This window comes from Oncorhynchus masou, chromosome 16 (assembly GCF_036934945.1).
Source record: "Oncorhynchus masou masou isolate Uvic2021 chromosome 16, UVic_Omas_1.1, whole genome shotgun sequence".
NCBI lineage: Eukaryota > Metazoa > Chordata > Actinopteri > Salmoniformes > Salmonidae > Oncorhynchus > Oncorhynchus masou.
The window spans coordinates 43,937,025-43,962,124 of NC_088227.1; the positions used below are offsets into that span (position 1 = coordinate 43,937,025).

Sequence of the window (25,100 nt, forward strand, 5' to 3'; positions counted from 1 at the left end):
CATGTACATATCTACCTCTAATACCTTATTATTATCTATCCTGATGTCTAGTCACTTTACCCTGCCTTCATGTACATATCTACCTCTAATACCTTATTATTATCTATCCTGATGCCTAGTCACTTTACCCTGCCTTCGTGTACATATCTACCTCAAATACCGTATTATTATCTATCCTGATGCCTAGTCACTTTACCCTGCCTTCATGTACATATCTACCTCTAATACCTTATTATTATCTATCCTGATGCCTAGTCACTTTACCCTGCCTTCATGTACATATCTACCTCCAATACCTTATTATTATCTATCCTGATGCCTAGTCACTTTACCCTGCCTTCATGTACATATCTACCTCTAATACCTTATTATTATCTATCCTGATGCCTAGTCACTTTACCTTCATGTACATATCTACCTCCAATAGCTTATAGCTCTGCACATTGATCTGGTACTTCCTGTATGTAGCTCTGCACATTGATCTGGTACTTCCTGTATGTAGCTCTGCACATTGATCTGGTACTTCCTGTATGTAGCTCTGCTCATTGATCTGGTACTTCCTGTATATAGCTCTGCACATTGATCTGGTACTTCCTGTATGTAGCTCTGCACATTGATCTGGTACTTCCTGTATATAGCTCTGCACATTGATCTGGTACTTCCTGTATGTAGCTCTGCTCATTGATCTGGTACTTCCTGTATGTAGCTCTGCACATTGATCTGGTACTTCCTGTTTATAGCTCCATTCCTGTGGTTTTTAATTTTTCCTCTTGTGTTACTATTACATTTGTATTGTTCTTTTAAACTCTGCATCGTAGGCACGTTTTTCACAGTGAAGTCTACACCGTTCTTTCTACCCCTCTCTCCTCGTCACCTCCCCACCCCCCTCCAGGACAGAAAGGGATAAACTAGACAGGATGTTGTTGTTTCACCCCCTCCTGTCTCCCTCAAGGAAAGTCTTCGTCTCTGTTACAAGTAGGTCAGAAGGGCTGAGTGTGAATGGCAACTTATTCCATATATAGAGCCCTATTGGTCCTGGTCAAAAACAGTGCACTATATAGAGAATAGGGTACCTTTTACGATGCAGATAGAGAACGGTAACCAAGAGAACTAGCAGCGGTCATTTAGGAAGCAGATGGAGAACGGTGAGCAACAGAACTAGCAGCGGTCATTTCGGAAGCAGATGGAGAACGGTGAGCAACAGAACTAGCAGTGGTCATTTCGGAAGCAGATGGAGAACGGTGAGCAACAGAACTAGCAGCGGTCATTTAGGAAGCAGATGGAGAACGGTGAGCAACAGAACTAGCAGCGGTCATTTCGGAAGCAGATGGAGAACGGTGAGCAACAGAACTAGCAGCGGTCATTTCGGAAGCAGATGGAGAACGGTGAGCAACAGAACTAGCAGCGGTCATTTCGGAAGCAGATGGAGAACGGTGAGCAATAGAATTAGCAGCGGTCATTTAGGAAGCAGATGGAGAACGGTGAGCAACAGAACTAGCAGCGGTCATTTCGGAAGCAGATGGAGAACGGTGAGCAACAGAACTAGCAGCATCAACCCAGGAAGCCTGAAACACTAACCCCCAGATCAACAACTGGATGAGAATGAAAGCATAATGTTCTGTTTGGTTGAAGACGGAGACATACTTGCCAGGTCAAATAAGTAGAAATATGCAGTGGTTAGTAGAGACAAATCCCTCTCCCCTCTTCTTCCTCTCCCCCTCTTCTCCATCCCCTTCTTATTCCCCCTCTTCTCTCCCCCTGCTGGGGTCTGTGAATTGCTAATGCGGCCAGATTTAATCCTCTGTTTTATAAACAACTTCTAATTGCTCCCCTTAAATATCCCTGGCTTCATCCTCATTCCCTAGTTAGGTTCCAGGGAGATTATGTTGTGTTTAAACTGGTTGGAATACAGATTACGGAGTGTTTAAACTGGTTGGATTACAGATTACGGGGTGTTAAACTGGTCAGATTGCAGTTGTATTATGGGGTGTTAAACTAGTCAGATTGCAGTTGTATTAAGGGGTGTTAAACTGGCCAGATTACAGATTAAGGGGTGTTAAACTGGTCAGATTACAGTTGAATCGCAGGTGGATTAAGTTTGAAGTGTAAATGTCCAGTACACAGGTAACAGTGAAATGCCTTTCTTGCCAACTCCATATCCATCAATGTAGTAATCAATATCAATGTAGTAATCAATATCAATGTAGTAATCAATATCAATGTAGCATGAAAAATAACAAAGTACAATACAATACAGGGTCAGTAGCTATATACAGGGTCAGTAGCTATATACAGGGTCAGTAGTTATATACAGGGTCAGTAGTTATATACATGGTCAGTAGCTATATACAGGGTCAGTTCCAGGGTCAGTAGTTAAATACAGGGTCAGTAGCTATATACAGGGTCAGTAGCTATATACAGGGTCAGTAGCTATATACAGGGTCAGTAGCTATATACAGGGTCAGTAGCTATATACAGGGTCAGTAGCTATATACATGGTCAGTAGTTATATACAGGGTCAGTAGCTATATACAGGGGCAGTAGCTATATACAGGGTCAGTAGTTATATACAGGGTCAGTAGCTATATACAGGGTCAGTAGCTATATACAGGGACATTTCCAGGGTCAGTAGCTATATACAGGGTCAGTAGTTATATACAGGGTCAGTAGCTATATACAGGGTCAGTAGCTATATACAGGGTCAGTAGCTATATACAGGGTCAGTAGCTATATACAGGGTCAGTAGCTATATACAGGGTCAGTAGCTATATACAGGGTCAGTAGTTATATACAGGGTCAGTAGTTATATACAGGGTCAGTAGCTATATACAGGGTCAGTAGTTATATACAGGGTCAGTAGTTATATACAGGGTCAGTAGCTATATACAGGGTCAGTAGCTATATACAGGGTCAGTAGTTATATACAGGGTCAGTAGTTATATATAGGGTCAGTAGTTATATACAGGGTCAGTAGTTATATATAGGGTCAGTAGCTATATACAGGGACAGTAGCTATATACAGGGTCAGTAGTTATATACAGGGTCAGTAGTTATATACAGGGTCAGTAGTTATATACAGGGTCAGTAGCTATATACAGGGTCAGTAGCTATATACAGGGTCAGTAGCTATATACAGGGTCAGTAGTTATATACAGGGTCAATAGTTATATACAGGGTCAGTAGCTATATACAGGGTCAGTAGCTATATACAAGGTCAGTAGTTATATACAGGGTCAGTAGTTATATACAGGGTCAGTAGTTATATACAGGGTCAGTAGTTATATACAGGGTCAGTAGTTATATACAGGGTCAGTAGTTATATACAGGGTCAATAGTTATATACAGGGTCAGTAGTTATATACAGGGACATTTCCAGGGTCAGTAGTTATATACAGGGTCAGTAGTTATATACAGGGTCAGTAGTTATATACAGGGTCAGTAGTTATATATAGGGTCAGTAGTTATATACAGGGTCAGTAGCTATATACAGGGTCAGTAGCTATATACAGGGTCAGTAGTTATATACAGGGTCAGTAGTTATATACAGGGTCAGTAGCTATATACAGGGTCAGTAGCTATATACAAGGTCAGTAGCTATATACAGGGTCAGTAGTTATATACAGGGTCAGTAGTTATATACAGGGTCAGTAGTTATATACAGGGACATTTCCAGGGTCAGTAGTTATATACAGGGTCAGTAGTTATATACAGGGTCAATAGTTATATACAGGGTCAATAGTTATATCCAGGGTCAGTAGTGATATACAGGGTCAGTAGTTACATACAGGGTCAGTAGTTACATACAGGGTCAGTAGCTATATACAGGATCAGTAGTTATATACAGGGTCAGTAGCTATATACAGGGTCAGTAGTTATATACAGGGTCAATAGCTATATACAGGGTCAGTAGCTATATACAGGGTCAGTAGTTATATACAGGGTCAGTAGCTATATACAGGGTCAGTAGTTATATACAGGGTCAATAGCTATATACAGGGTCAGTTCCAGGGTCAGTAGCTATATACAGGGTCAGTAGCTATATACAGGGTCAGTAGCTATATACAGGGTCAGTAGTTACATACAGGGTCAGTAGTTACATACAGGGTCAGTAGCTATATACAGGGTCAGTAGTTACATACAGGGTCAGTAGTTACATACAGGGTCAGTAGCTATATACAGGATCAGTAACTATATACAGGGTCAGTTCCAGGGTCAGTAGTTATATACAGGGACAGTAGCTATATACAGGGTCAGTAGTTATATACAGGGTCAGTAGTTATATACAGGGTCAGTTCCAGGGTCAGTAGCTATATACAGGGTCAGTAGTTATATACAGGGTCAGTTCCAGTACTATATTAACAATGTACAGAAATACTGGAGTGATGGAGGTAGATATGTATAGGGGGAAGGAGACAGGGATACTGGAGTGATGGAGGTAGATATGTAGAGGGGGAAGGAGACAGGGATACTGGAGTGATGGAGGTAGATATGTATAGGGGGAAGGAGACAGGGATACTGGAGTGATGGAGGTAGATATGTAGAGGGGGAAGGAGACAGGGATACTGGAGTGATGGAGGTAGATATGTAGAGGGGGAAGGAGACAGGGATACTGGAGTGATGGGGGTAGATATGTAGAGGGGGAAGGAGACAGGGATACTGGAGTGATGGGGGTTGATATGTTTAGGGGGAAGGAGACAGGGATACTGGAGTGATGGAGGTAGATATGTAGAGGGGGAAGGAGACAGGGATACTGGAGTGATGGGGGTAGATATGTAGAGGGGGAAGGAGACAGGGATACTGGAGTGATGGGGGTTGATATGTTTAGGGGGAAGGAGACAGGGATACTGGAGTGATGGAGGTAGATATGTAGAGGGGGAAGGAGACAGGGATACTGGAGTGATGGAGGTAGATATGTAGAGGGGGAAGGAGACAGGGATACTGGAGTGATGGAGGTAGATATGTATAGGGGGAAGGAGACAGGGATACTGGAGTGATGAAGGTAGATATGTATAGGGGGAAGGAGACAGGGATACTGGAGTGATGGAGGTAGATATGTAGAGGGGGAAGGAGACAGGGATACTGGAGTGATGGGGGTTGATATGTTTAGGGGGAAGGAGACAGGGATACTGGAGTGATGGAGGTAGATATGTAGAGGGGGAAGGAGACAGGGATACTGGAGTGATGGAGGTAGATATGTAGAGGGGGAAGGAGACAGGGATACTGGAGTGATGGAGGTAGATATGTAGAGGGGGAAGGAGACAGGGATACTGGAGTGATGGAGGTAGATATGTATAGGGGGAAGGAGACAGGGATACTGGAGTGATGGAGGTAGATATGTATAGGGGGAAGGAGACAGGGATACTGGAGTGATGGAGGTAGATATGTATAGGAGACAGGGATACTGGAGTGATGGAGGTAGATATGTATAGGGGGAAGGAGACAGGGATACTGGAGTGATGGAGGTAGATATGTAGAGGGGGAAGGAGACAGGGATACTGGAGTGATGGAGGTAGATATGTAGAGGGGGAAGGAGACAGGGATACTGGAGTGATGGAGGTAGATATGTAGAGGGGGAAGGAGACAGGGATACTGGAGTGATGGAGGTAGATATGTATAGGGGGAAGGAGACAGGGATACTGGAGTGATGGAGGTAGATATGTATAGGGGGAAGGAGACAGGGATACTGGAGTGATGGAGGTAGATATGTATAGGAGACAGGGATACTGGAGTGATGGAGGTAGATATGTATAGGGGGAAGGAGACAGGGATACTGGAGTGATGGAGGTAGATATGTAGAGGGGGAAGGAGACAGGGATACTGGAGTGATGGAGGTAGATATGTAGAGGGGGAAGGAGACAGGGATACTGGAGTGATGGAGGTCGATATGTATAGGGGGAAGGGGACAGGGATACTGGAGTGATGGAGGTAGATATGTATAGGGGGAAGGAGACAGGGATACTGGAGTGATGGAGGTAGATATGTAGAGGGGGAAGGAGACAGGGATACTGGAGTGATGGAGGTAGATATGTAGAGGGGGAAGGAGACAGGGATACTGGAGTGATGGAGGTAGATATGTATAGGGGGAAGGGGACAGGGATACTGGAGTGATGGAGGTAGATATGTATAGGGGGAAGGAGACAGGGATACTGGAGTGATGGAGGTAGATATGTAGAGGGGGAAGGAGACAGGGATACTGGAGTGATGGAGGTAGATATGTAGAGGGGGAAGGAGACAGGGATACTGGAGTGATGGAGGTAGATATGTAGAGGGGGAAGGAGACAGGGATACTGGAGTGATGGAGGTAGATATGTAGAGGGGGAAGGAGACAGGGATACTGGAGTGATGGAGGTAGATATGTATAGGGGGAAGGAGACAGGGATACTGGAGTGATGGAGGTAGATATGTATAGGGGGAAGGAGACAGGGATACTGGAGTGATGGAGGTAGATATGTATAGTGGTTAGGAGACAGGGATACTGGAGTGATGGAGGTAGATATGTATAGTGGGAAGGAGACAGGGATACTGGAGTGATGGAGGTAGATATGTATAGAGGTAAGGGGACAGGGATACTGGAGTGATGGAGGTAGATATGTATAGAGGTAAGGGGACAGGGATACTGGAGTGATGGAGGTAGATATGTATAGGGGGAAGGAGACAGGGATACTGGAGTGATGGAGGTAGATATGTATAGAGGTAAGGGGACAGGGATACTGGAGTGATGGAGGTAGATATGTATAGAGGTAAGGGGACAGGGATACTGGAGTGATGGAGGTAGATATGTATAGGGGGAAGGAGACAGGGATACTGGAGTGATGGAGGTAGATATGTATAGGGGGAAGGGGACAGGGATACTGGAGTGATGGAGGTAGATATGTAGAGGGGGAAGGAGACAGGGATACTGGAGTGATGGAGGTAGATATGTATAGGGGGAAGGAGACAGGGATACTGGAGTGATGGAGGTAGATATGTAGAGGGGGAAGGGGACAGGGATACTGGAGTGATGGAGGTAGATACTTAGAGGGGGAAGGAGACAGGGACACTGGAGTGATGGAGGTAGATATGTATAGGGGGAAGGAGACAGGGATACTGGAGTGATGGAGGTAGATATGTAGAGGGGGAAGGGGACAGGGATACTGGAGTGATGGAGGTAGATATGTAGAGGGGGAAGGAGACAGGGATACTGGAGTGATGGAGGTAGATATGTATAGGGGGAAGGAGACAGGGATACTGGAGTGATGGAGGTAGATATGTATAGGGGGAAGGAGACAGGGATACTGGAGTGATGGAGGTAGATATGTATAGGGGGAAGGAGACAGGGATACTGGAGTGATGGAGGTAGATATGTATAGGGGTAAGGGGACAGGGATACTGGAGTGATGGAGGTAGATATGTATAGGGGTAAAGAGACAGGGATACTGGAGTGATGGAGGTGGATATGTATAGGGGTAAGGGGACAGGGATACTGGAGTGATGGAGGTAGATATGTATAGGAGACAGGGATACTGGAGTGATGGAGGTAGATATGTATAGGGGGAAGGAGACAGGGATACTGGAGTGATGGAGGTTTATATGTATAGGGGGAAGGAGACAGGGATACTGGAGTGATGGAGGTAGATATGTAGAGGGGGAAGGAGACAGGGATACTGGAGTGATGGAGGTAGATATGTATAGGGGTAAGGAGACAGGGATACTGGAGTGATGGAGGTAGATATGTATAGGGGGAAGGAGACAGGGATACTGGAGTGATGGAGGTAGATATGTATAGGGGGAAGGGGACAGGGATACTGGAGTGATGGAGGTAGATATGTATAGGGGGAAGGGGACAGGGATACTGGAGTGATGGAGGTAGATATGTATAGGGGGAAGGGGACAGGGATACTGGAGTGATGGAGGTAGATATGTAAAGGGGGAAGTAGACAGGGATACTGGAGTGATGGAGGTAGATATTTATAGGGGGAAGGAGACAGGGATACTGGAGAGATGGAGGTAGATATGTATAGGGGGAAGGGGACAGGGATACTGAAGTGATGGAGGTAGATATGTAGAGGGGGAAGGAGACGGATGCTGGAGTGATGGAGGTAGATATGTATAGGGGTAAGGGTACAGGGATACTGGAGTGATGGAGGTAGATATGTATAGGGGTAAAGAGACAGGGATACTGGAGTGATGGAGGTAGATATGTATAGGGGGAAGGAAACAGGGATACTGGAGTGATGGAGGTAGATATGTATAGGGGGAAGGAGACAGGGATACTGGAGTGATGGAGGTAGATATGTATAGGGGGAAGGAGACAGGGATGCTGACGTGATGGAGGTACATATGTAAAGGGGGAAGGGGACAGGGATACTGGAGTGATGGAGGTAGATATGTATAGGGGGAAGGAGACAGGGATACTGGAGTGATGGAGGTAGATATGTATAGGGGGAAGGAGACAGGGATACTGGAGTGATGGAGGTAGATATGTATAGGGGACAGGGATACTGGAGTGATGGAGGTAGATATGTATAGGGGTAAAAAGACAGGGATACTGGAGTGATGGAGGTAGATATGTATAGGGGTAAGGGGACAGGGATACTGGAGTGATGGAGGTAGATATGTATAGGGGGAAGGAGGCAGGGATACTGGAGTGATGGAGGTAGATATGTATAGGGGTAAGGGGACAGGGATACTGGAGTGATGGAGGTAGATATGTATAGGGGTAAGGGTACAGGGATACTGGAGTGATGGAGGTAGATATGTATAGGGGTAAAGAGACAGGGATACTGGAGCGATGGAGGTAGATATGTATAGGGGTAAGGGGACAGGGATACTGGAGTGATGGAGGTAGATATGTATAGGGGGAAGGGGACAGGGATACTGGAGTGATGGAGGTAGATATGTATAGGGGGAAGGAGACAGGGATACTGGCGTGATGGAGGTAGATATGTATAGGGGGAAGGGGACAGGGATACTGGAGTGATGGAGGTAGATATGTATAGGGGGAAGGGGACAGGGATACTGGAGTGATGGAGGTAGATATGTATAGTGGGAAGGGGACAGGGATACTGGAGTGATTGAGGTAGATATGTATAGTGGGAAGGATGGAGGTAGATATGTAGAGGGGTAAGGATGGAGGTAGATATGTAGAGGGGTAAGGCTGGAGGTAGATATGTATAGTGGGAAGGATGGAGGTAGATATGTATAGTGGGAAGGATGGAGGTAGATATGTATAGTGGGAAGGATGGAGGTAGATATGTAGAGGGGTAAGGCTGGAGGTAGATATGTAGAGGGGTAAGGCTGGAGGTAGATATGTAGAGGGGTAAGGATGGAGGTAGATATGTAGAGGGGTAAGGATGGAGGTAGATATGTATAGTGGGGAAGGATGGAGGTAGATATGTATAGTGGGAAGGATGGAGGTAGATATGTAGAGGGGTAAGGATGGAGGTAGATATGTAGAGGGGTAAGGATGGAGGTAGATATGTAGAGGGGGAAGGATGGAGGTAGATATGTAGAGGTGTAAGGATGGAGGTAGATATGTAGAGGGGTAAGGATGGAGGTAGATATGTATAGTGGGGAAGGATGGAGGTAGATATGTAGAGGGGGAAGGATGGAGGTAGATATGTATAGTGGGAAGGATGGAGGTAGATATGTAGAGGGGGAAGGATGGAGGTAGATATGTATAGTGGGAAGGATGGAGGTAGATATGTAGAGGAGTAAGGATGGAGGTAGATATGTAGAGGGGGAAGGATGGAGGTAGATATGTAGAGGGGGAAGGATGGAGGTAGATATGTAGAGGTGTAAGGATGGAGGTAGATATGTAGAGGGGTAAGGATGGAGGTAGATATGTATAGTGGTAAGGATGGAGGTAGATATGTATAGTGGGAAGGATGGAGGTAGATATGTAGAGGGCTAAGGATGGAGGTAGATATGTATAGTGGGAAGGATGGAGGTAGATATGTAGAGGGGTAAGTATGGAGGTAGATATGTAGAGGTGTAAGGATGGAGGTAGATATGTATAGTGGGAAGAATGGAGGTAGATATGTAGAGGGGTAAGGATGGAGGTAGATATGTAGAGGGTTAAGGATGGAGGTAGATATGTAGAGGGGTAAGGCTGGAGGTAGATATGTAGAGGGGTAAGGCTGGAGGTAGATATGTATAGTGGGAAGGATGGAGGTAGATATGTATAGTGGGAAGGATGGAGGTAGATATGTAGAGGGGTAAGGATGGAGGTAGATATGTATAGTGGGAAGGATGGAGGTAGATATGTAGAGGGGTAAGGCTGGAGGTAGATATGTAGAGGGGTAAGGCTGGAGGTAGATATGTAGAGGGGTAAGGCTGGAGGTAGATATGTATAGTGGGAAGGATGGAGGTAGATATTTATAGTGGGAAGGATGGAGGTAGATATGTAGAGGGGTAAGTATGGAGGTAGATATGTAGAGGTGTAAGGATGGAGGTAGATATGTATAGTGGGAAGGATGGAGGTAGATATGTAGAGGGGTAAGGATGGAGGTAGATATGTAGAGGGTTAAGGATGGAGGTAGATATGTAGAGGGGTAAGGCTGGAGGTAGATATGTAGAGGGGTAAGGCTGGAGGTAGATATGTATAGTGGGAAGGATGGAGGTAGATATGTATTGTGGGAAGGATGGAGGTAGATATGTATAGTGGGAAGGATGGAGGTAGATATGTAGAGGGGTAAGGCTGGAGGTAGATATGTAGAGGGGTAAGGATGGAGGTAGATATGTAGAGGGGGAAGGATGGAGGTAGATATGTAGAGGGGGAAGGATGGAGGTAGATATGTAGAGGGGGAAGGATGGAGGTAGATATGTAGAGGGGGAAGGATGGAGGTAGATATGTAGAGGGGTAAGGGTGGAGGTAGATATGTAGAGGGGTAAGGCTGGAGGTAGATATGTAGAGGGGGAAGGATGGAGGTAGATATGTATAGTGGGAAGGATGGAGGTAGATATGTAGCGGGGGAAGGATGGAGGTAGATATGTATAGTGGGAAGGATGGAGGTAGATATGTATAGTGGGAAGGATGGAGGTAGATATGTATAGTGGGAAGGATGGAGGTAGATATGTAGAGGGGTAAGGATGGAGGTAGATATGTATAGTGGGAAGGATGGAGGTAGATATGTAGAGGGGTAAGGATGGAGGTAGATATGTAGAGGGGTAAGGATGGAGGTAGATATTTAGAGGGGTAAGGATGGAGGTAGATATGTAGAGGGGTAAGGGTGGAGGTAGATATGTAGAGGGGTAAGGATTGAGGTAGATATGTATAGTGGGAAGGATGGAGGTAGATATGTAGAGGGGTAAGGATGGAGGTAGATATGTAGAGGGGTAAGGATGGAGGTAGATATGTAGAGGGGTAAGGATGGAGGTAGATATGTAGAGGGGTAAGGGTGGAGGTAGATATGTAGAGGGGTAAGGATGGAGGTAGATATGTATAGTGGGAAGGATGGAGGTAGATATGTAGAGGGGTAAGGGTGGAGGTAGATATGTAGAGGGGTAAGGGTGGAGGTAGATATGTATAGGGGGAAGGTAATGAGGCAACAGGATATATGATAAACAGAGTAGCAGCAGTGTGTAAGTGGGTGTGTAGGTGTGTAGTGTCAGTATAAATGTATATTATGTGTATAAATGTATATTATGTGTGAGCTGTCATCAGGACAAAGGGTGGCTAATTTAAAGAATCTAAAATACATTTAGATTCGTTTAAAACTTACTACATGATTCCATATGGGTTTTTTAATAGTTTTTCATGTCCTCACTATTGTTCTACCGCGTAGAAAATAGTAAAAAATAACTCTTGAATGAGTCGGTGTGTCCAAACTTGACTGTGTGAGTTAATTTTATTCAGCAAAGGGAATAACAGAGTCTTTTCTGCACCTTTATTTTCTACAACACAACCAGCGCTGTTTTTAAGGCATACCAGTCAAAATACAGTAGACCTATGTCCTACGGAAGTCGGGAGGACTTGAGTGTGGAGATGTTGAGTTTCACTGTAAATCCTCAGCTGGTCAGTGTGGTTCTAGTAGTATTCGTCCTCCAGGTTAGGTATGTAAGGGCTTCGGAGGAGGTAGGGCGGCAGACGAGGGGACACGGGCCTCACACCATAATCGTCAAAAAGGCTGATGTGGTCCTTAATGAGATGAGGGTCGGAAATCAGCTCCAGGTTAGCAGTCTCCTCCCCCCTACCTCTGTTCCATAGGGGTGCTGCCAGACCTCCACCAATCAGAACCAAGATCAGGAGGAGAGCCATCTAATCACAGGTGCTCAGAACCACTATTTTTAAATGGCAAGAAAGATTAGTCTGATACACAACGCTATAAAACCTAGTGGTATAGAATGAGTCTCAGACACTATAAAACCTAGTGGTATAGAATGAGTCTGATACACTATAAAACCTAGTGGTATAGAATGAGTCTGATACACTATAAAACCTAGTGGTATAGAATGAGTCTAATACACTATAAAACCTAGTGGTATAGAATGAGTCTCAGACACTATAAAACCTAGTGGTATAGAATGAGTCTGATAGACACTATAAAACCTAGTGGTATAGAATGAGTCTCAGACACTATAAAACCTAGTGGTATAGAATGAGTCTGATACACTATAAAACCTAGTGGTATAGAATGAGTCTGATACACTATAAAACCTAGTGGTATAGAATGAGTCTGATAGACACTATAAAACCTAGTGGTATAGAATGAGTCTGATACACTATAAAACCTAGTGGTATAGAATGAGTCTAATACACTATAAAACCTAGTGGTATAGAATGAGTCTGATAGACACTATAAAACCTAGTGGTATAGAATGAGTCTGATACACTATAAAACCTAGTGGTATAGAATGAGTCTGATACACTATAAAACCTAGTGGTATAGAATGAGTCTAATACACTATAAAACCTAGTGGTATAGAATGAGTCTAATACACTATAAAACCTAGTGGTATAGAATGAGTCTGATAGACACTATAAAACCTAGTGGTATAGAATGAGTCTGATACACTATAAAACCTAGTGGTATAGAATGAGTCTGATACACTATAAAACCTAGTGGTATAGAATGAGTCTGATACACTATAAAACCTAGTGGTATAGAATGAGTCTGATAGACACTATAAAACCTAGTGGTATAGAATGAGTCTGATAGACACTATAAAACCTAGTGGTATAGAATGAGTCTGATACACTATAAAACCTAGTGGTATAGAATGAGTCTGATACACTATAAAACCTAGTGGTATAGAATGAGTCTGATAGACTATAAAACCTAGTGATATAGAATGAGTCTAATACACTATAAAACCTAGTGGTATAGAATGAGTCTGATAGACACTATAAAACCTAGTGGTATAGAATGAGTCTGATACACTATAAAACCTAGTGGTATAGAATGAGTCTGATACACTATAAAACCTAGTGGTATAGAATGAGTCTAATACACTATAAAACCTAGTGGTATAGAATGAGTCTGATAGACACTATAAAACCTAGTGGTATAGAATGAGTCTGATAGACACTATAAAACCTAGTGGTATAGAATGAGTCTGATAGACACTATAAAACCTAGTGGTATAGAATGAGTCTGATAGACACTATAAAACCTAGTGATATAGAATGAGTCTGATAGACACTATAAAACCTAGTGATATAGAATGAGTCTGATACACTATAAAACCTAGTGGTATAGAATGAGTCTGATACACTATAAAACCTAGTGGTATAGAATGAGTCTGATACACTATAAAACCTAGTGGTATAGAATGAGTCTGATACACTATAAAACCTAGTGGTATAGAATGAGTCTGATACACTATAAAACCTAGTGGTATAGAATGAGTCTGATAGACACTATAAAACCTAGTGGTATAGAATGAGTCTGATACACTATAAAACCTAGTGGTATAGAATGAGTCTGATACACTATAAAACCTAGTGGTATAGAATGAGTCTGATAGACTATAAAACCTAGTGATATAGAATGAGTCTAATACACTATAAAACCTAGTGGTATAGAATGAGTCTGATAGACACTATAAAACCTAGTGGTATAGAATGAGTCTGATACACTATAAAACCTAGTGGTATAGAATGAGTCTGATACACTATAAAACCTAGTGGTATAGAATGAGTCTAATACACTATAAAACCTAGTGGTATAGAATGAGTCTGATAGACACTATAAAACCTAGTGGTATAGAATGAGTCTGATAGACACTATAAAACCTAGTGGTATAGAATGAGTCTGATAGACACTATAAAACCTAGTGGTATAGAATGAGTCTGATAGACACTATAAAACCTAGTGATATAGAATGAGTCTGATAGACACTATAAAACCTAGTGATATAGAATGAGTCTGATACACTATAAAACCTAGTGGTATAGAATGAGTCTGATACACTATAAAACCTAGTGGTATAGAATGAGTCTGATACACTATAAAACCTAGTGGTATAGAATGAGTCTAATACACTATAAAACCTAGTGGTATAGAATGAGTCTGATAGACACTATAAAACCTAGTGGTATAGAATGAGTCTGATAGACACTATAAAACCTAGTGGTATAGAATGAGTCTGATACACTATAAAACCTAGTGGTATAGAATGAGTCTGATAGACACTATAAAACCTAGTGATATAGAATGAGTCTGATACACTATAAAACCTAGTGGTATAGAATGAGTCTGATACACTATAAAACCTAGTGGTATAGAATGAGTCTGATAGACACTATAAAACCTAGTGGTATAGAATGAGTCTGATACACTATAAACACCTAGTGGTATAGAATGAGTCTAATACACTATAAAACCTAGTGGTATATAATGAGTCTGTTAGACACTATAAAACCTAGTGGTATAGAATGAGTCTGATAGACTATAAAACCTAGTGGTATAGAATGAGTCTAATACACTATAAAACCTAGTGGTATAGAATGAGTCTGATAGACACTATAAAACCTAGTGGTATAGAATGAGTCTGATACACTATAAAACCTAGTGGTATAGAATGAGTCTGATACACTATAAAACCTAGTGGTATAGAATGAGTCTGATAGACTATAAAACCTAGTGATATAGAATGAGTCTCAGACACTATAAAACCTAGTGGTATAGAATGAGTCTGATAGACACTATAAAACCTAGTGGTATAGAATGAGTCTGATAGACACTATAAAACCTAGTGATATAGAATGAGTCTGATAGACACTATAAAACCTAGTGGTATAGAATGAGTCTGATACACTATAAAACCTAGTGGTATAGAATGAGTCTGATAGACACTATAAAACCTAGTGGTATAGAATGAGTCTGATACACTATAAAACCTAGTGATATAGAATGAGTCTCAGACACTATAAAACCTAGTGGTATAGAATGAGTCTGATAGACACTATAAAACCTAGTGGTATAGAATGAGTCTGATAGACACTATAAAACCTATTGAAAATGAAAACCTATTGCCACAAATACCTTTTTATGCCACTTAGCACCTCCCTCCAAGAGCACCTGTGGTTGTTTTGCAATACCTTAATCACGCCTACTTTTAGTATTAAGTGATTAATCACATTTAAACAAAAAAAAACAATTGCTTGATTGCTTAGCCAGTCGATAATGACAAACTAGAGTTCATGAAAGTATTGAACCTAGTTGCATTCTATGATGTCATAATGAGGCATGTCATCACAAACCATTCTAAGGTTTCTCGGGAAGTGACAGAACATTGGCTACTGTCTGCAGCCAATCGTAGTAAGCGATGTTAACAGTCCAGTTTATGGACCTACAAGCCTATGATAATAAGGCTAACATGAGAATATCATGATATCTTCTCTAAGATGTTTTTTTTTTAATGGACACTGAGTCAGATTCCTTCCCATAAACTGACAGATGTCCAACAACATTTTGTTATTGAATACCCCAAAGTCGAACCCTAAATATTACTCAGTGCTTCTATGAATTTGAACAAGGCCATCCACCACACATGTATTACATGTGAATTTTAAACTCTCCGAACAATCCGGTTTCAAAGCATTCAGGGGAACACGCCCCATATAATGCTGTGACTGAAGACTCAGAGCAGACACTGTGGTTGTGCTGTGTCCTCACTTACCTACACAGCCATTTAGTCAGTACACTCACTGAGCTGATTGAACAGACACGGGCTGGCTGGCTGCATTCCAGGCACGAAGCCAGCAGGTCTCGATGATCAGACTTCATGACATTTCATACCCAACAAAGATACAACAGCCCCACCTCCAACACATTAACCTTTTATTAAAAGCTCGAAATTAAACGTGAACAGCCAAATACGATTGCTTTTTAAAATTGAACTTCCATTGTAAATTGTGTTTTTTTTTTATTTTATTGAATTTTCAGGCTTCAAGTTCTTGACTACTATCCAAATTTTTGGTGATCAAGTATTCTCTCCCTCTTGTTGTTTTTCTAGTTACTGGGACACGGCGTATGACAGTGATGTAATGGACAACCGAGTGGGACTAAATCTACTATACGCTCAGGTGAGGGGTCGCAGGTCAGAGGTCATACCGGTTGTCGGCTGGCTTCTCTTCCCCCTTCATTTGGTGTGTATGGGTATTTTGTAGGTCTAAAGATCAGGTTTGTGTTTTAGGATTTCTGATTGAATCTCCTTGTATAGCTGAAACGTGCTTCCTCTTCGGGCTGTGATGATACCAGTATCGCCGTGGTATTCCCAGGGCAAAAAACACAAAGAGGACAACTCTCTGTTCCTTTTACAAACCTGCTGTAGGAAAATGACGACATGTGACTCTGGATGACAACATAATGATGTTCGTTTTACAACGTTAAGACTGTTTTTCTAAAGAAGTTAAATCTGCCTTGTGTTTTGTTCCCTTGCCACACTACTAACAAGTATCGTGATACTAGTATCATCCCAGCCCTACTTCCTTACTGGTATGCCCCAAATGGCACCCTATTGTCTATATAGGGCCCATAGGCCTCTTGTCAAAAGTAGTACACTATGTAGGGAATAGGGCCCTGGTCTAAAGTAGTGCACTATGTAGGGAATAGGGCCCTGGTCTAAAGTAGTGTTCTATATAGGGAATAGGGCCCTGGTCTAAAGTAGTATTCTATATAGGGAATAGGGCCCTGGTCTAAGGTAGTGCACTATATAGGGAATAGGGCTCTGGTCTAAGGTAGTGCACTATATAGGGAATAGGGCTCTGGTCTAAAGTAGTGTTCTATATAGGGAATAGGGCTCTGGTCTAAAGTAGTGTTTTATATAGGGAATAGGGCTCTGGTATAAAGTAGTGTTTTATATAGGGAATAGGGCTCTGGTATAAAGTAGTGTTTTATATAGGGAATAGGGCCCTGGTCTAAAGTAGTATACTATGTAGGGAATAGGGCCCTGGTCTAAAGTAGTGTTCTATATAGGGAATAGGGCCCTGGTCTAAAGTAGTGTACTATATAGGGAATAGGGCCCTGGTCTAAGGTAGTGCACTATATAGGGAATAGGGCTCTGGTCTAAGGTAGTGCACTATATAGGGAATAGGGCTCTGGTCTAAAGTAGTGTTCTATATAGGGAATAGGGCTCTGGTCTAAAGTAGTGTTTTATATAGGGAATAGGGCTCTGGTATAAAGTAGTGTTTTATATAGGGAATAGGGCTCTGGTCTAAAGTAGTGTTTTATATAGGGAATAGGACTCTGGTCTAAAGTAGTGTTTTATATAGGGAATAGGGCTCTGGTCTAAAGTAGTGTTTTATATAGGGAATAGGGCCCTGGTCTAAAGTAGTGTTTTATATAGGGCTCTGGTCTAAAGTAGTGTTTTATATAGGGAATAGGGCTCTGGTCTAAAGTAGTGTTTTATATAGGGAATAGGGCTCTGGTCTAAAGTAGTGTTTTATATAGGGAATAGGACTCTGGTCTAAAGTAGTGTTTTATATAGGGAATAGTGCCCTGGTCTAAAGTAGTGTTTTATATAGGGAATAGGGCCCTGGTCTAAAGTAGTGTTTTATATAGGGCTCTGGTCTAAAGTAGTGTTTTATATAGGGAATAGGGCTCTGGTCTAAAGTAGTGTTTTATATAGGGAATAAGGCTCTGGTCTAAAGTAGTGCACTATATAGGGAATAGGGCTCTGGTCTAAAGTAGTGTTTTATATAGGGAATAGGACTCTGGTCTAAAGTAGTGTTCTATATAGGGAATAGGGCTCTGGTCAACAGTAGTGTTTTATATAGGGAATAGTGCTCCATTTGGGAAGTAGCCATATCTTTCTATAGCAACACCCCCTACCCAGATACAGCTGCAACATGGAGGTGTTTCTATAGCAACACCCCCTACCCAGATACAGCAGCAACATGGAGGTGTTTCTATAGCAACACCCCCTACCCAGATACAGCAGCAACATGGAGGTCTTTCTATAGCAACACCCCCTACCCAGATACAGCAGCAACATGGAGGTGTTTCTATAGCAACACCCCCTACCCAGATACAGCAGCAACATGGAGGTCTTTCTATAGCAACACCCCCTACCCAGATAAAGCAGCAACATGGAGGTGTTTCTATAGCAACACCCCCTACCCAGATACAGCAGCAACATGGCGGTGTTTCTATAGCAACACCCCTTACCCAGATACAGCAGCAACATGGAGGTGTTTCTATAGCAACATCCCCTACCCAGATACAGCAGGAACATGGAGGTGTTTCTATAGCAACACCCCCTACCCAGATACAGCAGCAACATGGGGGTGTTTCTATAGCAACACCCCCTACCCAGATACAGCAGCAACATGGGGGTGTTTCTATAGCAACACCCCCTACCCAGATACAGCAGCAACATGGAGGTGTTTCTATAGCAACACCCCCTACCCAGATACAGCAGCAACATGGAGGTGTTTCTATAGCAACACCCCTACCCAGATACAGCAGGAACATGGAGGTGTTTCTATAGCAACACCCCCTACCCAGATACAGCAGCAACATGGGGGTGTTTCTATAGCAACACCACCTACCCAGATACAGCAGCAACATGGGGGGTGTTTCTATAGCATTTCAGAGATGGTTCATCTGATCTGGCTGCTGTCTTGGCTCTGTGTGGGGGCTTAGCTAATGTTATGGGTCAAAGGATGCAATATTTTATTGGAAAGAGAGAATTGTCTGTTTGCCATTGTCTGTAAATGTGTGTGTCATTGACTTGTATATGTGTGTATGCAGCTGGTGTTTAATTCAACAGTGGAATAGTTCATTTTTGGACTTAAACTGAGGAACATTTGTATCTGAAGCCTCTATGAGGAGAGTTTGGGGCAGAAAGATGATCCTTGTCTCTCTCCTCTCCCCAGACGGTGTCGGACATAGATAGAGGCTGGATCCTCGTTAACAAGGACCAGCACAGACAGCTGAAATCACTGCAGGAGAAAGGATCCAAGAAAGAAGTAAGCAAGACTGTCTCCTAGAACTATATCCCTCTTCTTCTTCTTCTACCAAGACTGTCTCCTAGAACTATATCTCACTTCTTCTTCTACCAAGACTGTCTCCTAGAACTATATCCCTCTTCTTCTTCTTCTACCAAGACTGTCTCCTAGAAGTATATCCCTCTTCTTCTTCTACCAAGACTGTCTCCTAGAACTATATCCCACTTCTTCTTCTACCAAGACTGTCTCCTAGAACTATATCCCTCTTCTTCTTCTTCTACCAAGACTGTCTCCTAGAACTATATCCCTCTTCTTCTTCTTCTACCAAGACTGTCTCCTAGAACTATATCCCTCTTCTTCTTCTTCTACCAAGACTGTCTCCTAGAACTATATCCCACTTCTTCTTCTACCAAGACTGTCTCCTAGAACTATATCCCACTTCTTCTTCTACCAAGACTGTCTCCTAGAACTATATCTCACTTCTTCTTCTACCAAGACTGTCTCCTAGAACTATATCCCTCTTCTTCTTCTACCAAGACTGTCTCCTAGAACTATATCCCACTTCTTCTTCTACCAAGACTGTCTCCTAGAACTATATCCCTCTTCTTCTTCTTCTACCAAGACTGTCTCCTAGAACTATATCCCTCTTCTTCTTCTTCTACCAAGACTGTCTCCTAGAACTATATCCCTCTTCTTCTTCTTCTACCAAGACTGTCTCCTAGAACTATATCCCACTTCTTCTTCTACCAAGACTGTCTCCTAGAACTATATCCCTCTTCTTCTTCTTCTACCAAGACTGTCTCCTAGAACTATATCCCTCTTCTTCTTCTACCAAGACTGTCTCCTAGAACTATATCCTCTTCTTCTTCTACCAAGACTGTCTCCTAGAACTATATCCCTCTTCTTCTTCTTCTACCAAGACTGTCTCCTAGAACTATATCCCTCTTCTTCTTCTACCAAGACTGTCTCCTAGAACTATATCCCTCTTCTTCTTCTTCTACCAAGACTGTCTCCTAGGACTATATCCCTCTTCTTCTTCTTCTACCAAGACTGTCTCCTAGAACTATATCCCTCTTCTTCTTCTACCAAGACTGTCTCCTAGAACTATATCCCACTTCTTCTTCTACCAAGACTGTCTCCTAGAACTATATCCCTCTTCTTCTTCTTCTACCAAGACTGTCTCCTAGAACTATATCCCACTTCTTCTTCTACCAAGACTGTCTCCTAGAACTATATCCCTCTTCTTCTTCTTCTACCAAGACTGTCTCCTAGAACTATATCCCTCTTCTTCTTCTTCTACCAAGACTGTCTCCTAGAACTATATCCCACTTCTTCTTCTACCAAGACTGTCTCCTAGAACTATATCCGTCTTCTTCTTCTACCAAGACTGTCTCCTAGAACTATATCCCTCTTCTTCTTCTTCTACCAAGACTGTCTCCTAGAACTATATCCCTCTTCTTCTTCTACCAAGACTGTCTCCTAGAACTATATCCCACTTCTTCTTCTACCAAGACTGTCTCCTAGAACTATATCCCTCTTCTTCTTCTACCAAGACTGTCTCCTAGAAATATATCCCTCTTCTTCTTCTTCTACCAAGACTGTCTCCTAGAACTATATCCCACTTCTTCTTCTTCTACCAAGACTGTCTCCTAGAACTATATCCCTCTTCTTCTTCTACCAAGACTGTCTCCTAGAACTATATCCCTCTTCTTCTTCTACCAAGACTGTCTCCTAGAACTATATCCCACTTCTTCTTCTTCTACCAAGACTGTCTCCTAGAACTATATCCCTCTTCTTCTTCTACCAAGACTGTCTCCTAGAACTATATCTCACTTCTTCTTCTTCTACCAAGACTGTCTCCTAGAACTATATCCCTCTTCTTCTTCTTCTACCAAGACGGTCTCCTAGAACTATATCCCTCTTCTTCTTCTTCTACCAAGACTGTCTCCTAGAACTATATCCCTCTTCTTCTTCTTCTACCAAGACTGTCTCCTAGAACTATATCCCTCTTCTTCTTCTACCAAGACTGTCTCCTAGAACTACATCCCTCTTCTTCTTCTACCAAGACTGTCTCCTAGAACTATATCCCACTTCTTCTTCTTCTACCAAGACTGTCTCCTAGAACTATATCCCACTTCTTCTTCTTCTACCAAGACTGTCTCCTAGAACTATATCTCACTTCTTCTTCTACCAAGACTGTCTCCTAGAACTACATCCCTCTTCTTCTTCTACCAAGACTGTCTCCTAGAACTATATCCCACTTCTTCTTCTTCTACCAAGACTGTCTCCTAGAACTATATCCCACTTCTTCTTCTTCTACCAAGACTGTCTCCTAGAACTATATCTCACTTCTTCTTCTACCAAGACTGTCTCCTAGAACTATATCCCTCTTCTTCTTCTACCAAGACTGTCTCCTAGAACTATATCCCACTTCTTCTTCTACCAAGACTGTCTCCTAGAACTATATCCCTCTTCTTCTTCTTCTACCAAGACTGTCTCCTAGAACTATATCCCTCTTCTTCTTCTACCAAGACTGTCTCCTAGAACTATATCCCTCTTCTTCTTCTACCAAGACTGTCTCCTAGAACTATATCCCTCTTCTTCTTCTTCTTCTACCAAGACTGTCTCCTAGAACTATATCCCTCTTCTTCTTCTACCAAGACTGTCTCCTAGAACTATATCCCTCTTCTTCTTCTACCAAGACTGTCTCCTAGAACTATATCCCTCTTCTTCTTCTTCTTCTACCAAGACTGTCTCCTAGAACTATATCCCTCTTCTTCTTCTACCAAGACTGTCTCCTAGAACTATATCCCTCTTCTTCTTCTACCAAGACTGTCTCCTAGAACTATATCCCTCTTCTTCTTCTACCAAGACTGTCTCCTAGAACTATATCCCACTTCTTCTTCTTCTACCAAGACTGTCTCCTAGAACTATATCCCTCTTCTTCTTCTACCAAGACTGTCTCCTAGAACTATATCTCACTTCTTCTTCTTCTACCAAGACTGTCTCCTAGAACTATATCCCTCTTCTTCTTCTTCTACCAAGACGGTCTCCTAGAACTATATCCCTCTTCTTCTTCTTCTTCTACCAAGACTGTCTCCTAGAACTATATCCCTCTTCTTCTTCTACCAAGACTGTCTCCTAGAACTATATCCCTCTTCTTCTTCTACCAAGACTGTCTCCTAGAACTATATCCCTCTTCTTCTTCTTCTTCTACCAAGACTGTCTCCTAGAACTATATCCCTCTTCTTCTTCTACCAAGACTGTCTCCTAGAACTATATCCCTCTTCTTCTTCTTCTACCAAGACTGTCTCCTAGAACTATATCCCTCTTCTTCTTCTTCTTCTACCAAGACTGTCTCCTAGAACTATATCCCTCTTCTTCTTCTACCAAGACTGTCTCCTAGAACTATATCCCACTTCTTCTTCTTCTACCAAGACTGTCTCCTAGAACTATATCCCTCTTCTTCTTCTTCTACCAAGACTGTCTCCTAGAACTATATCCCACTTCTTCTTCTACCAAGTCTGTCTCCTAGAACTATATCCCACTTCTTCTTCTTCTACCAAGACTGTCTCCTAGAACTATATCCCTCTTCTTCTTCTTCTACCAAGACTGTCTCCTAGAACTATATCCCACTTCTTCTTCTTCTACCAAGACTGTCTCCTAGAACTATATCCCTCTTCTTCTTCTTCTACCAAGACTGTCTCCTAGAACTATATCCCACTTCTTCTTCTACCAAGACTGTCTCCTAGAACTATATCCCTCTTCTTCTTCTTCTACCAAGACTGTCTCCTAGAACTATATCCCACTTCTTCTTCTTCTACCAAGACTGTCTCCTAGAACTATATCCCTCTTCTTCTTCTTCTTCTACCAAGTCTGTCTCCTAGAACTATATCCCTCTTCTTCTTCTACCAAGTCTGTCTCCTAGAACTATATCCCTCTTCTTCTTCTACCAAGACTGTCTCCTAGAACTATATCCCTCTTCTTCTTCTTCTACCAAGACTGTCTCCTAGAACTATATCCCTCTTCTTCTTCTACCAAGTCTGTCTCCTAGAACTATATCCCTCTTCTTCTTCTACCAAGACTGTCTCCTAGAACTATATCCCACTTCTTCTTCTTCTACCAAGACTGTCTCCTAGAACTATATCCCTCTTCTTCTTCTACCAAGCTGGTGCAGAGTGGCAGTATTATAGAAGAGACAACATCTCCTCTGTATTAGTTATAAAGTGGAGCAATGGCTTCCAATCAACTACATAGTAACTTTGTAGGTAGTCGCACAATTTAGTAGTTAACCAATTTTTATCTCCAATACTCCCTTTAGGAAGACATTTTGGATTAAAAATGAAGCTATTGTAGAAGGTTGTGGCCAGTGGTGTAGCCAATGTCTTCCTGCCTGTCTCTCCAGTTCATTAGGCTAAGATGTCTGCCTGTCTCTACAGTTCATTAGGCTAAGATGTCTGTCTGTTTCTCCAGTTCATTAGGCTAAGATGTCTGCCTGTCTCTACATTTCATTAGGCTAAGATGTCTGCCTGTCTCTACATTTCATTCTGCTAGTTCATGTCTTTCTGCCTGTCTCTCCAGTTCATGTCTTTCTGCCTGTCTCTCCAGTTCATGTCTTTCTGCCTGTCTCTCCAGTTCATGTCTTTCTGCCTGTCTCTCCAGTTCATGTCTTTCTGCCTGTCTCTCCAGTTCATGTCTTTCTGCCTGTCTCTCCAGTTCATGTCTTTCTGCCTGTCTCTCCAGTTCATGTCTTTCTGCCTGTCTCTCCAGTTCATGTCTTTCTGCCTGTCTCTCCAGTTCATGACTATCTGCCTGTCTCTACAGTTCATTCTGCTATGATGTCTGTCTGTTTCTCCAGTTCATTAGGCTAAGATGTCTGCCTGTCTCTACAGTTCATTAGGCTAAGATGTCTGCCTGTTTCTACAGTTCATTAGGCTAAGATGTCTGCCTGTTTCTACAGTTCATTAGGCTAAGATGTCTGCCTGTTTCTACAGTTCATTAGGCTAAGATGTCTGCCTGCCTCTACAGTTCATTAGGCTATGATGTCTGTCTGTTTCTCCAGTTCATTAGGCTAAGATGTCTGCCTGCCTCTACAGTTCATTAGGCTATGATGTCTGTCTGTTTCTACAGTTCATTAGGCTAAGATGTCTGCCTGTCTCTACAGTTCATTAGGCTAAGATGTCTGCCTGTTTCTACAGTTCATTAGGCTAAGATGTCTGCCTGTTTCTACAGTTCATTAGGCTAAGATGTCTGCCTGTTTCTACAGTTCATTAGGCTAAGATGTCTGCCTGCCTCTACAGTTCATTAGGCTATGATGTCTGCCTGTTTCTCCAGTTCATTAGGCTAAGATGTCTGCCTGTTTCTACAGTTCATTAGGCTAAGATGTCTGCTTGTTTCTACAGTTCATTAGGCTATGATGTCTGCCTGTTTCTACAGTTCATTAGGCTAAGATGTCTGCCTGTTTCTCCAGTTCATTAGGCTAAGATGTCTGCCTGTCTCTACAGTTCATTAGGCTAAGATGTCTGCCTGTTTCTACAGTTCATTAGGCTATGATGTCTGCCTGTTTCTACAGTTCATTCTGCTAGTTCATGTCTTTCTGCCTGTTTCTCCAGTTCATTAGGCTAAGATGTCTGCCTGTCTCTCCAGTTCATTAGGCTAAGATGTCTGCCTGTTTCTACAGTTCATTAGGCTATGATGTCTGCCTGTTTCTACAGTTCATTCTGCT

The 25,100-nt window shown here is 42.5% G+C and overlaps 1 protein-coding gene across 2 annotated transcripts in view; it reads left to right on the forward strand.

Annotated features, from left to right (window-relative positions):
• The window catches only part of LOC135557990 (sorting nexin-17), an 86,911-nt gene that overhangs the window by 52,388 nt on the left and 9,423 nt on the right, over nucleotides 1–25,100 (forward strand). For both annotated transcript variants that reach the window (XM_064991749.1, XM_064991748.1), the window contains exons 8-9: nucleotides 16,441–16,510; nucleotides 19,304–19,396. In XM_064991749.1, the coding sequence (XP_064847821.1) occupies nucleotides 16,441–16,510; nucleotides 19,304–19,396 (163 nt within the window). The remainder of the gene's footprint in view (nucleotides 1–16,440; nucleotides 16,511–19,303; nucleotides 19,397–25,100) is intronic.